This window comes from Populus trichocarpa, chromosome 15 (assembly GCF_000002775.5).
Source record: "Populus trichocarpa isolate Nisqually-1 chromosome 15, P.trichocarpa_v4.1, whole genome shotgun sequence".
Lineage (NCBI taxonomy): Eukaryota > Viridiplantae > Streptophyta > Magnoliopsida > Malpighiales > Salicaceae > Populus > Populus trichocarpa.
Genome location: NC_037299.2, coordinates 9,124,700 through 9,138,863, shown reverse-complemented (window position 1 = coordinate 9,138,863; position 14,164 = coordinate 9,124,700). Strand labels below are relative to the sequence as shown.

The 14,164-nt window shown below is 33.4% G+C and overlaps 1 protein-coding gene across 1 annotated transcript; it reads right to left on the bottom strand.

Moving 5' to 3' along the window:
- Nucleotides 1-12,211: 12,211 nt before the first annotated feature.
- Nucleotides 12,212-13,354, bottom strand: LOC7462521 ((-)-isopiperitenol/(-)-carveol dehydrogenase, mitochondrial). Its single transcript, XM_002321495.4, has one exon. The coding sequence runs from the start codon at nt 13,197-13,199 to the stop codon at nt 12,405-12,407; it is 795 nt and encodes a 264-aa protein (XP_002321531.2). The 5' UTR covers nt 13,200-13,354; the 3' UTR covers nt 12,212-12,404.
- Nucleotides 13,355-14,164: the final 810 nt, after the last annotated feature.

Genomic DNA, 14,164 nt, shown 5'->3' with positions numbered 1-14,164 from the left:
AAAATAAAATAATGTCACGAATTTTATCCCTTTAATTGATTCAATTTTTTTTATGGTACCTTCCAAGGGGGTTAAAAATAGTTTTTTTAATATTTAAAAATATAATATAAATTCAGATAATAAATTTATAAGTAATTTTTTTTAATTAATTATATAGTGACAATTCCAACTAAAAAAATAAATTATATTAAAATATGATAAAGTGAGTCAACAATATTATAATTAATAAGTGATCTAAATAAAATGAGATAAATAGATAGTATAAATCAATAAATTAATAATATTAAGAAATAAAAAGTTTTAGAATAAAACTTCTTAATATAGAGGAATTACTGAAAGGTATGAAATAAACATGAACCTAATGGTCCCTTTTTGGATTGAAAATTAATGAACCTAAACTAATAATTAACTAACATAAATTCAATAATCAAATAAACCCCTAAACAATGTCTAATAAGCTAGAAAAAAATTTAAATTCAAAATAATTATTTAAAATTAAATAAATAAATAAATAAAATAGAATAATGAAAAAAGTCTTCATGTTAAAATTCCTCCATGTAGCTCGAATCTCCAATTTTCGCATATTCTTGTCAGATTTGAGTCCTAATTTCAAACATGTCGTTCTCTCTCATCTGGATGAATTACTGGGTCTACAATATATGGTTGAAAAGTTTTAGATGTTTAGTTTTCAGCCCAACTTTAATCGTAACAAAATTCTATTAATAGCTTCAGATATGTCTCAAACAATACATGAAGATCTAGTTTGACATATTTAACAATATTCATCTACTAGCTTTGAACCTCTGAAATATTATGTTCCTGCACTCCATTTGATCTGAAAAATTACCATAATATATTTTCACGTGTCTAATATTTCCCTATAAAATTTCAGCTTTATCCAATATACGGTTTGAAAGATATGTTCAATCTTGCAACACTGGTCAACAAACATTTTAAGGCTAAATTTGGATCCAACTTGGTTTATATCACAAATTTAGTAAACTCGTAAAATCAGACCGAGTTTACCGATTTTGCACAAGTTAAGTCTGATTTTATTGGTTTTCGAGTTTCTAGTTTGATTTTACATATTAGATAGATATTGACTCGTAAAATCATAAATTATACGACTAAATTTTATGAGTTGAGTCGTAATTTTAGCAATAATGATCCCTTGCACTAGTCAAGCTAGAGTTCTATTAAATAACTTTAAATAATACAACTACAAACACTATTTTGAATTATTATTATTATTATTATTAATTAAGAAAAAAACAAAAAGTACTGAGTCACTACCTTGTGTACTGTAAATGATTTAACTGAGGATTTTAATACTTTAGTGAAAATTATGCCTTTAAATGTGTTGAATGGAAAGTGGTAAGCGGTATGGGAGCATTAGTAATAAAACTCCGCCTTATGGGTTAACTCGAACCCAGTCGACCTGATTTAACTATGGTAAAAACTGGAGCTGCATTTGACCCGGATGAGTCTAGTTGATCCTGCAACAGGGAGAGACTTGACATGTATTTTTTTAATTAACAAAACGATCTCGTTTTGTTTTAGGGATACAAATCCTGACCCTTTCCTCTTCTTCTCATGTTCCTCATTTCTTCTTTCCAATTCCTTCAGTTGAGAATAATTGGGAGACTTAACTTAATGGTTAGCCAACCCTTTCTATATATATGTGTAGGGCAATATACAATAGCAATGGTGGAGGTTACCACACAAGAGCATGTAGACAATATTTCCTATATAAGTACATTCTATAATAGAGCTGAGATGTTCTACAGCAGAACCTGGCTGCTTTGCTATAACAAACCAGAGAACATGTGCATCTGATGATGGAGAACCTGTTCCTGCACAATAATCATTGGAAAGACAAGCATATGGTGATAGTATGGCAGTGTGGAATGGGGATGAAGGGGTGGCAGAAGCTATGGTTAAAGGGATGGTCTGGTGGGGTGCGACAAAGGGCAGAATTGGATTATTTGGAGGAGCAGGTTGGGGAGTAGTGGGCGGAAAACATGGAGGAGGGTTCAAGGATGAAAGATAGGTAGGTGGTGTGGGAGGTACCGGTGAGGATGTTACCTGTTCAGACTTCTCAAAAGGAAAGACAGTTTCATGAAAACGAACATGACGGGAGACATAAATACGATGAGATTCTAAATCAAGACAACGATAACCAAGATGGGATGAGCTATAGCCTAAAAACACACAAGGAGAAGACCAGAAATCTAATTTGTGAGCATGATATGGACGCAAAAAGAGGAAACAAAGACACCCAAAAGTACGTAGGAAGTTATAATCAGGAGGGTGACGAAACAAACACTCAAACGAAGATTTATTTTGGAGAACAAGAGTAGGCATGCGATTAATAAGGTATACCGATGATTCAAAAGCATAGTTCCAAAATCGCAATGGTGCACTACACTGGCCTAAAAGGGTGAGGCCAGTTTCGACAATATGTCGATGACGACGTTCAACAGTGCTATTTTGTTCATGAGTATGAGGACAAATTAACCGATGATGAATATCAATGGTCTGAAAAAATTTATTTAATTTACGATATTCACCGCCCCAATTAGTTTGAACAGATTTAATTTTAAGGGAAAATTGACGCTCAACAAGTGTTTGAAAACGTTGAAAAGTGAAAAAAACATCAGATTTCGCAACAAGCGGATAATACCATATATGTTTGGTATGCGCATCGACAAAAATAACAAAATAGCGGAAGCCATCAGAATAAAACATAGGGGCAAGACCCTAAACATCACTAAAAATTAATTCAAGTGGGGCAGAAGTTTTGTGACCCGTAAGTCGTAATGACAAACGAGACGACTTTCCTAAAGGACAAGCTTGACACTGAGTAAGAGAACGTCTAGAAGCACATACGATTTTATTACTGGAAACTAACAAATTGAAAATGCGAGGGGTTGGATGACCTAAACAACGATGCCACAGGTCGACAGTCGCAGAGATGCAAGGAGACCAAAAAGCTTGAGGAACTGACATGGCAGAAGACTCGGAGAGGACATAAAGACCATCATGACTCTGATCGGAAAGGAGAACTTCCTTGGTGATGAGATCCTTCACATAAAACATAGAAGCGTGAAATTCAAAATAAACATGATTATCACGACAGAATTTTTGAACATATAACAATGGTTTGGTAATGTGAGGCACATGGAGAACATTAGATAATGTAAACATGCGTTTTGGGGAATGTAATTTAGTATGTCTAATATGAGATATGTCAAGGCCCTTACCCTCACCAACATGCAAATAATCATTACCAAGATAGGGTGCAGAATCGGTCAGAGTTCCAAGATCAGGTGTGACGTGTTGATTTGCGCCGGTGTCGGGGAACTAAGTCGCAGCAGAAATATTCCCAACAGTAAGATGAGCAGAGGGCTGCTGAGTGCTGCTACGAAACTGGGAACAATGAGGAGTTGTGTGCCCAAAATCGGAGCACAATTGGCAACGTACATGCTGCTGTCCAGACCACTGCCCAGCACCTGAATTGCGTTTGATCTGCTGCCAGTGGTTTGGCCGCCAATCTGCAGCAGATTGGCCCCTATTCTGGGGAGTGGAACGGTTGCTGTGGGGACGCCAATTACCTCTAGAGCAACCCCTGTTGCGGCTGAAGTTGGGGTTGTGATGAGACATAGCATGGTGTGCAGAAAACTGTGGTGTTGGCAGCAGAGTGGCTGCTGCGGCAGAGAAGAAAAAGACAGTAGAGAGGGAGCGACATCCATGGAATGGTAAGAGTTTTTATGCAGAAATTCATGGGTAAGAAGGTGGCTGTGAAGATCAATATAGGATAGTGGTTCTGCCTTGGTTATGAGACTTGTTACCAAGTCTTTGAACTCGCCACGAAGGCCACGAAACACATAAAGATTGAAATCTTCAAGAGACATGGGGCGACCAGTAGCAGCCAATTCGTCAAATAACGATTTTGCTTGCTGCATGTATAGACTAACCGATGAGTCACCTCGCCGAAGGTCTTGAAATGAGCCATGAAGTTGCATGATGCGAGAATTAGACGAAGAGGCAAGCGCTTTCTCAAGAGTGCGCCAAACACAATGCGAGGTAGAGCAATCAACCACGAGATGCAACACATCCACAGAGAGAGAGGAGAGCAAAGCACTCAAAATAAGTTGATCCTGTCGCTTCCAACGAAGAAAGGAAGGGCCGATGGTAGAGGAAGAACCAGCAGAGCTGTCAAAAATATAAGATGGAGGACACGACACTGAGCCGTCAACGAAGTGAAAAACACATTGACCAAGGAGATATGGCTTCATCTGCATTCTCCAATAGAGATAATTTGTGTTCGTAAGTTTTAGCGAAACAACTTGGTGAGTGTTCGCTAAAGGAACAATAGTTGTAGTGTGGGCTCCCATGAGAGGCAAAGGAACGACAGGGACTTGGGAGGAAGAATCAGAGACAAACTCTGCAAGTGGAGGCTGCTGTGGGGGAGAAAAGGCACCAGCGGCAGCAACCTGGGGATGGCTGGCTGGCTGTGCTGCACCACCAGTGGAGAGGGAGAAGTCGGCGGTAACAATAGAATCCATGTAGAGAAAGTAAAGAGAGGGTCGGCTGCAAAGGGAGGAAGGGAGAAAAGAGTTCTGACGGCAGCAGGCTCAGATACCAAGTTGAGAATAATTGGGAGGCTTAACCTAATGGTTAGCAAACCTTTCTATATATATGTGTAGGGCAATATACAATAGCAATGGTGGAGGTTACCACACAAGAGTATGTAGACAATATTTCCTATACAATATTTTCGATATAAGTACATTCTATAATACCTTCCAACTAGCAATCAAAGAAAAGATCGATTTACTTGGGAAAATCTTAGCAACCATAGCCACAAAGAGGGGGGTCATTGACTTTCTTCTCCCTTTATTCTTCATAATAGGAATTTTTTTCTGTTGCACTTGTTTAATTTCCAAGCATATAAACCACAAATTTATTAGCCCTTATCAAGATCGTAGGCACCATTTGTTTGATGTGGTGCCATTAATCAATCAATTGTTCTTTTTATTTTTGAATAATGGCAATAGTTTCACTTTTGACTATGAAGATTGATCATATGACAGCCTGCATTATCAAAAATAGGCGTTGAGGAACTTTTCCTGGCAATGAAAAGTTTGAGGGTTTATTGTCTGCATAACCTTTTAGAAATAGTCTGCATCAAAATCTTTACAGTACACATTGTATGGGGATCTATGAAAACACTACAGTACACATGATCGTGGGTATATTGTGTTTTTTGCTAACTAGTTAATTATTTAGATGAATTTCTAGGCCAAATTGAGAAGAGGATATTGTTCTATATAGTAGAACTTTGGGTTAATATACTATTGTTTCTCAAGGAAACAAATCAAAGAGAGGATGTATTGCATTTGTTCATTAACAAAAACAGTAGGTTTTTCTTCAGGTATCACAGTGACAGTAGGAACAACAGATCCAAGTTGATGTATAAAAGTTTTCAAAGACAAATGTATTTGTATGCATCATGTTATAGTACTATGTATTTGTATGCTTGATCTTACACTAAAAAATACTGGTATTATGAACACCACTTTTGTGTGCTTCCAATTGTAATGCTTCAATGTTGTAGCACTGCATGTTGTTCTTCAAATTTTTTTTTTTTAGTAAAGTGAATTAGTGAAAGAGATTTACATTATTTATTTTTCTTGATCCTGAGAGGATATTAGAGTGATTTATAGTAAATTTTTTATTTATTTTTATATTTTCGAGTTATTCCATGTAATCTAAAATTTGGTTTTTTTTTTATTAAATCAGTTTTTGGATTGGGTTTAATAACTATATTTATATTTAGAGAAGGGTGTTTTCAGTTTTTTATTTTTTTTTATTTTTGTTCATGGAAACGTGGATCAATATCTGCCAAGTTTATTTTCGCTCTTGTCCTCTCCTTCTTTTCACCAGAGAGAGCGCGCTCAGAGAGAACAAATCTACAAAGAAGATAAAAGAAATCACAGAACAGATAGACGATATAGGAGAGGAGTGAGGCGTTTCTGAGGTATGGATTGGCTTAGCGAGAGATGGTTTTGTCGGAGATGATTTGAAGAGCTAAGCCTTTATTTTTCGCTCTCTGCTTATGTTCTCTCCATTCTTTTTTTACTATGAGTTTCTTTTATCTAAAAAAACCCCAATTACTATGATTTCTTTATGATTTGCTCTTCTGTTTTGATTTCTTTCGAGGTTTTAGATAAATGGGTTAGCCCAGGTTTACTTAAAAAATAACTGGACTGTTTAGGACAAGGGCCTGGTATTTGGTCTGTGGTTTTTCTAGGGGCTTCGAATCTTGATACGTTGGGAGTTTTGTCATGTCTGCTCTGTATTCGTGTGGCTGCAGCTATGTTTTTTATCAGGATACATGGTTTTGGTTGATTTTTCATTTATTTATAGAGGGTTGCGTTGATGTTGTTTGGTTTTGCTGTTCTGGGGTTGTGTATGTGGATGAGATTGGGTTTGTGTTTTGTGAAGTGATGTACTTAGCTATCCCACAAAAAAAATAGACATTTTGTTCCTTTAGAAGAAAATTCAATTTCATATAGTTGAGATTACTTTTGTTGATATTGATATTTATGAGTTAAATAATATTTTAAGAATCAACAAACATACACAAGTAAGTGAAGATGATGATAAAGACGACATTAATGTAGAAGATTGTGATAGATATGACAATGATGAAATTGAAGAAGAAAACAATGTTGATTAGTTTACACAACATGAATGTGTAATGCCATAAACTATAATGTAATATTTTTGAACGAAATTAACTTTAATGTAATGACAATGACATTTATTTATTATTAAATCACAATGAAACATTTATTTTATGTGATTTTATTATTATACAAAGAAGTGGTGTTATTGTGTTGTGTCACTTGTGTGTGCTGCTGTGATTTTAAGTATCTACAAGATGGATACATAAGGAAAACAAATACAATTTGGCAACATAAATTGTTTTTCACCAATGAAAATACCGACGACCCTAGAAAATACAAACAAACACGCCGATGAATTAAGGTCGTCGGTATATTCCTGAGAGCATTGGAGCTTTTTCCCTCTCAATTGCATTGTTCATTGTATTTAATGCATGCGAGGTTACCGACAACAAATATTTATTGGTATTTTCTTGTGAGTTAAGGTACAATTCATTTAACACTTGCAGTGTTTATTATTATTGAGTACAAAAGTAAGCGAAGATAATGATAGCGACGAAATCAACGTAGAAGATAGTGATGGATATAACGATGATGAAATTGAAGAAGAAAACAATTTTGATAAGTTTGCACAACACAAATGTGTAATGCAATAAACTATAATGTAATATTTCTAGATGAAATTAACTTTAATGTAATGACAATATTTATTATTAAATTACAATGAAACATTTATTTTATGTGATTTTATTATTCTACAAAGAAGTGATGTTATTGTGCCGTGTGCTGTTGTGATTTTAAGTATTCGTAGGATGGATATATAAGGAATACGAATACAATCTGGCAACATAAATTGTTTTTTATCAATGGAAATACCAACGACCCTAGAAAACACTAATAGACACATCGATGAATTAAGGTCACCAGTATATTCTTGAGAGTATTGGAGCTTTTCACCTCTCAATTGCATTGTTCATTGTGTTCAATGCATACAGGGTCACCGATAACAAATATTTGTCGGTATTTTCCCAAGAGTTAAGGTATAATTCACTTAACACTTGCACTATTTATTATTATTCAGTGCATACGGGATCACCGATGGTTAACATATGTTGGTATTTTTCTGAGAGTTAAGGTACTGTTCACTTTTCACTTGCATTGTTTATTATTGTTCTTTGCAGATAAAATCACTAAGAGACTGAAAAGTAGGCGGTGATAGTTGGTGGGTTTCTAAAAATTTTGGATTAAATTGAAAATTTCAATTAGACTTGACAGACATAATTGCAAGCAGAAGAATTAAAATATTAATTTTTAATTTACCATCAGTAACGGCATCGGTGATAGTTTATGTGTTTATGAAATTTTATAAATTAAATCAAAATTTTCAATTAGACTTTACAGACGATTACAAACAAATACACCTACAGAAAAATTAAAAATGTTAATATTTTAAAAAACTCTAAATTAAAGACCAGAATCTCTAAAATCAGAATAGACAGACACATCTCTTCTTCTTTCTTCCCTTGTAGCTTCTTTTCTTCTCCTCCCAAATCTTCATCTTTCTTTCTCTTCTCTCTCTCCTTCTCTCCTCAACCCATTCTCTTTTCTTCTGTTCCACACACAAGTATGTCTTCTCCCTCTTTTATTTCTCTTATTATTTAATGATTTGTTTAGATTTTTCTTCTTTTGGGCTTGGGAAAACTCAAAATTAAGGTAAGATTCTTCTTTTTCCTTTTATTTTTCTTGTGTTTTTTTTTACATTTTTTAGATTTTTTTGTTATTAATAATTGTATAAATGTCAATGGGAATTTTTTTATTTTTTATTTTTTCTGTTATAAATATTTTTTATAAATTTTGATGGCAATTTTTAATTTTTATCTAATAAATAATTGTATAAATGTTGATGGAAATTTTTATTTTATTTTATTTTTCTGTTATTAATAGTTGTATAAATGTTATTAGAAATTTTTTATTTTTTTTTATATTTTCTGCTCTTTAATGATTGTATATAGATTGTTAGAATGTTTTTAAATTTTATGCTATTAAATGATTGTATATAAATTGTTTTAATTTTTCATTAAATTTAATGATTGTATAAAAGTTGTTGGAATTGTTTTATTTTTTTTAATTTTTATGTTCTTTAATAATTGTATGTACATTGTTGGAATTTTTAATTTTTTTAATTGTTTGTTATTAATATGGTTAGCTAATTGATTTCCTTGTTACAAACTATTTTTAATTTCATGAAAAAAAACTTATTTAAAAATAAAAAAAATAACAAAATAGTAGTCATCATAAACATATATAAAAATAAAAATAGATAAGATAATAGCTAGGATAAATGAATAGTTTTTAATGTGAAATATTGATACTACAAATCCTATAATGTGTTTATATTAACCTCCTATGATCACTTCGTAAATGGTCATAACAAAGTTAATTGAAAATTTGATTAAATTAACATAATTGAAATTATTTGATTGACATAAATTGAAATAAAATAAATTTGTTTGTGGCAATCCAATTTAAATTATTGTATATTTGCAAGTTTAAAAAATTTGGGTAGTTTCTCATATATGGGAGGTGTTGTCGGATTTTCTTTTAATTATGAATGGTTTACGGTTCCTTAATCCTTTAATTTGTGTGGATGTTTAGGAAAAAGTCAATAACACATCGTACAAATATGATCGTTGTTAGTACTTCTAACTAGCAGCGCTTCTAACGACCATAAGTTGTGCGGTGTTGCCAAGAACAGGCACTTGACACATACGCAACCACACTTGACGCGTTCTCATCAAGTGCGATCCCGCCACGTCGAGGGGGGGTCTCTACACAGTAGGATATATTTACCCGGAAGCACTAAGCTCAGTGGAAGAACGACCTTTCAATGTAAGTTTGTTTTCGCTTCACAACAACATATTAATAATTTTTTTAAAAAATAATTTCAAGCAACATCATCAATTTTAGGTTTACAAACATTGAGGCTTCTAGAACCAAAACATCGACAATGAAATTGTCAATGAAAATTTCATTGTTTCAATAGAGTTAAGTTTCCAAACATCCTAAATGGAAACCTATGATTGATGCATTGTTCGAAAGGTTTAAGGTTAATATTAACTTAAATATTTTTTTATTATGTTAATTCATTTAATTTATTAATATTAATGAAATTTTCTCGTAAAAAATTTAACTGCAAGGAAAAAATTGAATGAGATAGAGTTGACAACGTTATTGCAATGAGGGTTTGAAAGAATCACGCTGCAACTAAATAAGATTGAGATCTAGATAATTTTTTAAAGCCTTTTATTCGGTTTTATTATTCATTTACTAACAAATAATTTATTTGTATCATATAGGTTGCATGCTTTTTAGTACAAGGCGCAAAAGAAAGCCAAGAAATATGTGAAAGAAAGAGAGCTTCTAGACTGTAAGGAGATGGCGGTTTTGGAAGGATTTCAGACCATCGTACGTCTTAGAGGCCGTGTGGGTGGAATATATTCAGCACCTGACATCCGATTGTTTTGTGCAACAATTACACTTCGGTGCAAAGAACTGGAACCAACATGTTCACAGTTTCGTTACCACGCATACCAATAACTCCATCCCATTCGATTTGCATGTGAAACGGATGATAAGATTGTTTTTTTAATTACATCTATTTTTTTATCTTCTTATAAATATATTTAACTAACAACAGTTTTCTGTTGCAGGCTACGGTTCTTGGACGTGAATCAAGCTTGATGAAGCTTTATGAGGAAACGCATGTGCGGATTGATAACCGCCAAAAAAAGGTGTAACAAATCATGGATAGCTGAGCTCAGCACTTTGTGGTGTGTTGTTTTTAATAATTTTTTTCTTAAGTTAATAATTTTTTGAATTTGCTGACTTTTTTTCTCATGATACATATAACACTTGGTTAAAGGAGAGATATGGTGACGATCCTTCAACCCATCCGGATCTCAATCTGGATTTATAGTTGGAGGCAGAATTGTCTGGTGGACCCGATAAAAATAGGATCTATTGTCTCTCTAACACTACATCCAAGGACTTGCGAATGGTCTGCAGTGTTTCAATCGTTGGATGCTTGCAATCAGTTCTAAGTACTCAGACTTCGAAGTTCGAGGTGATTTTAGACCAACAAGTTCAAGCTTGGATGACCCATCTTGCTGCTGATTATGAACGACTCAATGCTGAGACGGGTGAACTCTGTCGATTGGTAATGGAGATGAGATCATATATGGGTGGTACATGTGTTCCCTCTTATTCACCCCACGGTCCAGGCGAAGACCTGCCCCTCCTTGTCCTACAATGTCTTTATTCTAAATTAATTGTATTTGAACTTATAAATGTTTAAATTTGTAATAAATATTTGAATTTTATATTAATTTAATTTTTTAATTACTTTCTATTGAGGACAAAAATTAAGCAAGTTACTAATTTTTTAATTTAAAAAAAAACTCGCATGTTTATACAAAAATTAAGCAACTTATTAATTTTTTGAATTTGCTGACTTTTTTTCCTAGGATACATATAACACTTGGTTGAGGAGAGATACGGTGACGATCCTTCAACCCATCCAGATCTCAATCTGGATTTATAGTTGGAGGCATAATTGTTTGGTGGACCCGATAAAAATAGGATGTATTGTCTCTCTAGCACTACAACCGAGGACTTGCGAATGTTCTGCAATGTTTCAATCGTTGGATGCTTGCAATCAGTTCCGAGTACTCAGACTTTAGAGTTCAAGGCGATTTTAGACCAGCAAGTTCAAGCTTGGATGACCCATCTTGCTGCTGATTATAAACGACTCAATGCTGAGACGGGTGAACTCCGTCGATTGGTAATGGAGATGAGATCACATATGGATGGTACATGTGTTACCTCTTATTCACCCCACGGTCCAGGCGAAGACCCGCCTCCTCCTTGTCCTACAATGCCTTTATTCTAAATTAATTGTATTTGAACTTATAAATGCTTAAATTTGTAATAAATATTTGAATTTTATATTAATTTAATTTTTTAATTACTTTTTATTTATGTTTAATAGATTTTTAAAAAAAATATATTTCTAAATTATTACTGACGGGGTTATCGATGGACTTAGTTCGTTGGTAAATTACAAAAAGTTGGAAAAGAATTATTGCAAATATCACTACGACAGTTTACTCACTGACAAAATCATTAACAGTCTGATTGATGATTATATGTCAAATTTATTAATGGATACAAAAAATCACTGATGGAATGACATACGATTTTTCTATCGTATGTTATATTTAGCGATGAAAATACAAACGGAATAAAGCAAGTAATGTTTTTTGTGTGTTTTATCTGTTAGTAAATCCATCAATAAAATTATTATCGACAAACTACAAATCACCAACAAGAAATGGATTATTTCCGTTCATGAACTCATAGCTAAGTTTCATATCGACAAATTATGAGTAAATACTGACAGAAAATATTGTAATAAAATCTGAAAATTCTGGCAGTGTTTTCTTATAATTCGAACCGCGGCGTGAAGGGTAAACCACTAACACAGAATTTATTGCTCGTTCTCAATAATATTGTGGCAGTGAGGTGAGTCTTAAGCCCTTTGTTTTTCTACAAAATCGAAAAGAAAGCAACAAACGGACATGAACAGCCCCAGAACCATCTGGAAACAAAACGCATGGCTCTACCATTTGTCTATTTCCTTTTAATTTATTGTAGCTAAGAATTGAATTGGCTTGATTGAGGAAATGTAAATCCCCCATCTACAACCAAATTATGTCCTGTTACAAACTCAGAATCCTCAGAAGCAAGAAACAACACAGCATTAGCCACATGCTTCAGCTTCAACACCCCTTTCAAACACGAAGTCGACTCAAAAGTCTTCTCCACCTCCTCGACTCCCATGCCAAAGGCCTTACATATTAGAGGCGTCGCCACTGCCCCTGGCGACACACAATTCACTCGTATTCCATGCTCACCCAACTGATAACTGGCAGACTTTACCAGCCCCAGTACCGCACACTTGGACATTACATAATCTGTATGGATGCTTCCACCAGTATTGGCTGCGATGCTGGCTGTGCAAATGATGCTACCCTTTCTACCTCCTTCCACCATAGCACGCGCCGCATGCTTTACACTTGCTGCCACACCACGCACATTTACTGCAAAAAGTTTCTCGTACATGTCCAGGTCGAAGTCGACAACGGTCTGTTTATCGAAGCTGAGGGTTCCAGCGTTGCAAAACATGATGTCAAGGTGACCATAAAGCGCAACAGTGGATTCCACCAGGGATTTCACTTGCTTCTCATCGGTTACGTCGCAGTGGATAAAGGTGGAACGATCAGAACCAATTGATTCGGCAAGTTTTTTACCTCTTTCATCTTGGACATCGGCGATCACGACTGCGCGTGCACCGTTTTCAGCGAAAAGAAGTGCAGTGGCCTCGCCAATGCCACTAGCTCCTCCTGTGACTATGGCAACCTTGTCTTGAACTTTATGCTGGCATGCCATTTTAGCTGGAAATTAACGGTTTGTGAGTTGATTTATATAGAAACAGAAGGTCCATGATTATCATCAAACAATTAAACAGCATGGCTTTTTACGCTTTGGACTGCGCATTTTTCTGCAGATTCTTAAATGGCAGTCTTTGTCTTATTCATGTAGCCAAGTTGTTTTTGTGTTTGTTGTTATGGTTATTGACTTATTGTTGAATTTTATTTGAAAATTTATTAAAATAATATTTTTTTTAATATTAATATATTAAAATAATATAAAAATATAAAAAAATTAATTTAAATAAAAAATTAATTTTTTTTAAAATATTTTTAAATTACAAAAACAAACTAAAAGAATAATTAGAAGAGAATAAAAAATATCAAAATTAACTCTTCTACTTCACGGATGTTTTAATTCTACCAGGTGATAGGTCCCTAATATACAATAAATAAATAAACTAATTACAATGTTACATTTTTTTTATATCAAGTAACAATTTATTTAAATCTTCTAAAAATAATCAGAAGAATCTTTTTTTTTTCTTACAAGTTACCAATAAATCAATATTTTGAATCTTGTCATTGAATATAAATGTAACATTAATCCTTAAAAATAGAAAAATTTAATAATAAAAATTTTCTAAAATATTTGAAGTGATTAGCTATAAACATATTTTGAAATGAAATATTCTTTTTCCACTAAATTAAGTGAGTTATAATTAAGCAGATGTTTCTCATCGAGAAGATAGTTTATTAACAACATTTCATACAATATGTTTTCTAATTCTAAAACAGTTATGATATAATATATATTTGAAATATATATTATATCATAACGGTTTCAGAATTAAAAAAACATATATATTTATTATATCAATATTAAATATATATATATATATATATATATATATATATATATATATATATATATATATATATATATATATATATATAGGGTAAGTTCAGATCGAAGTTGACAAT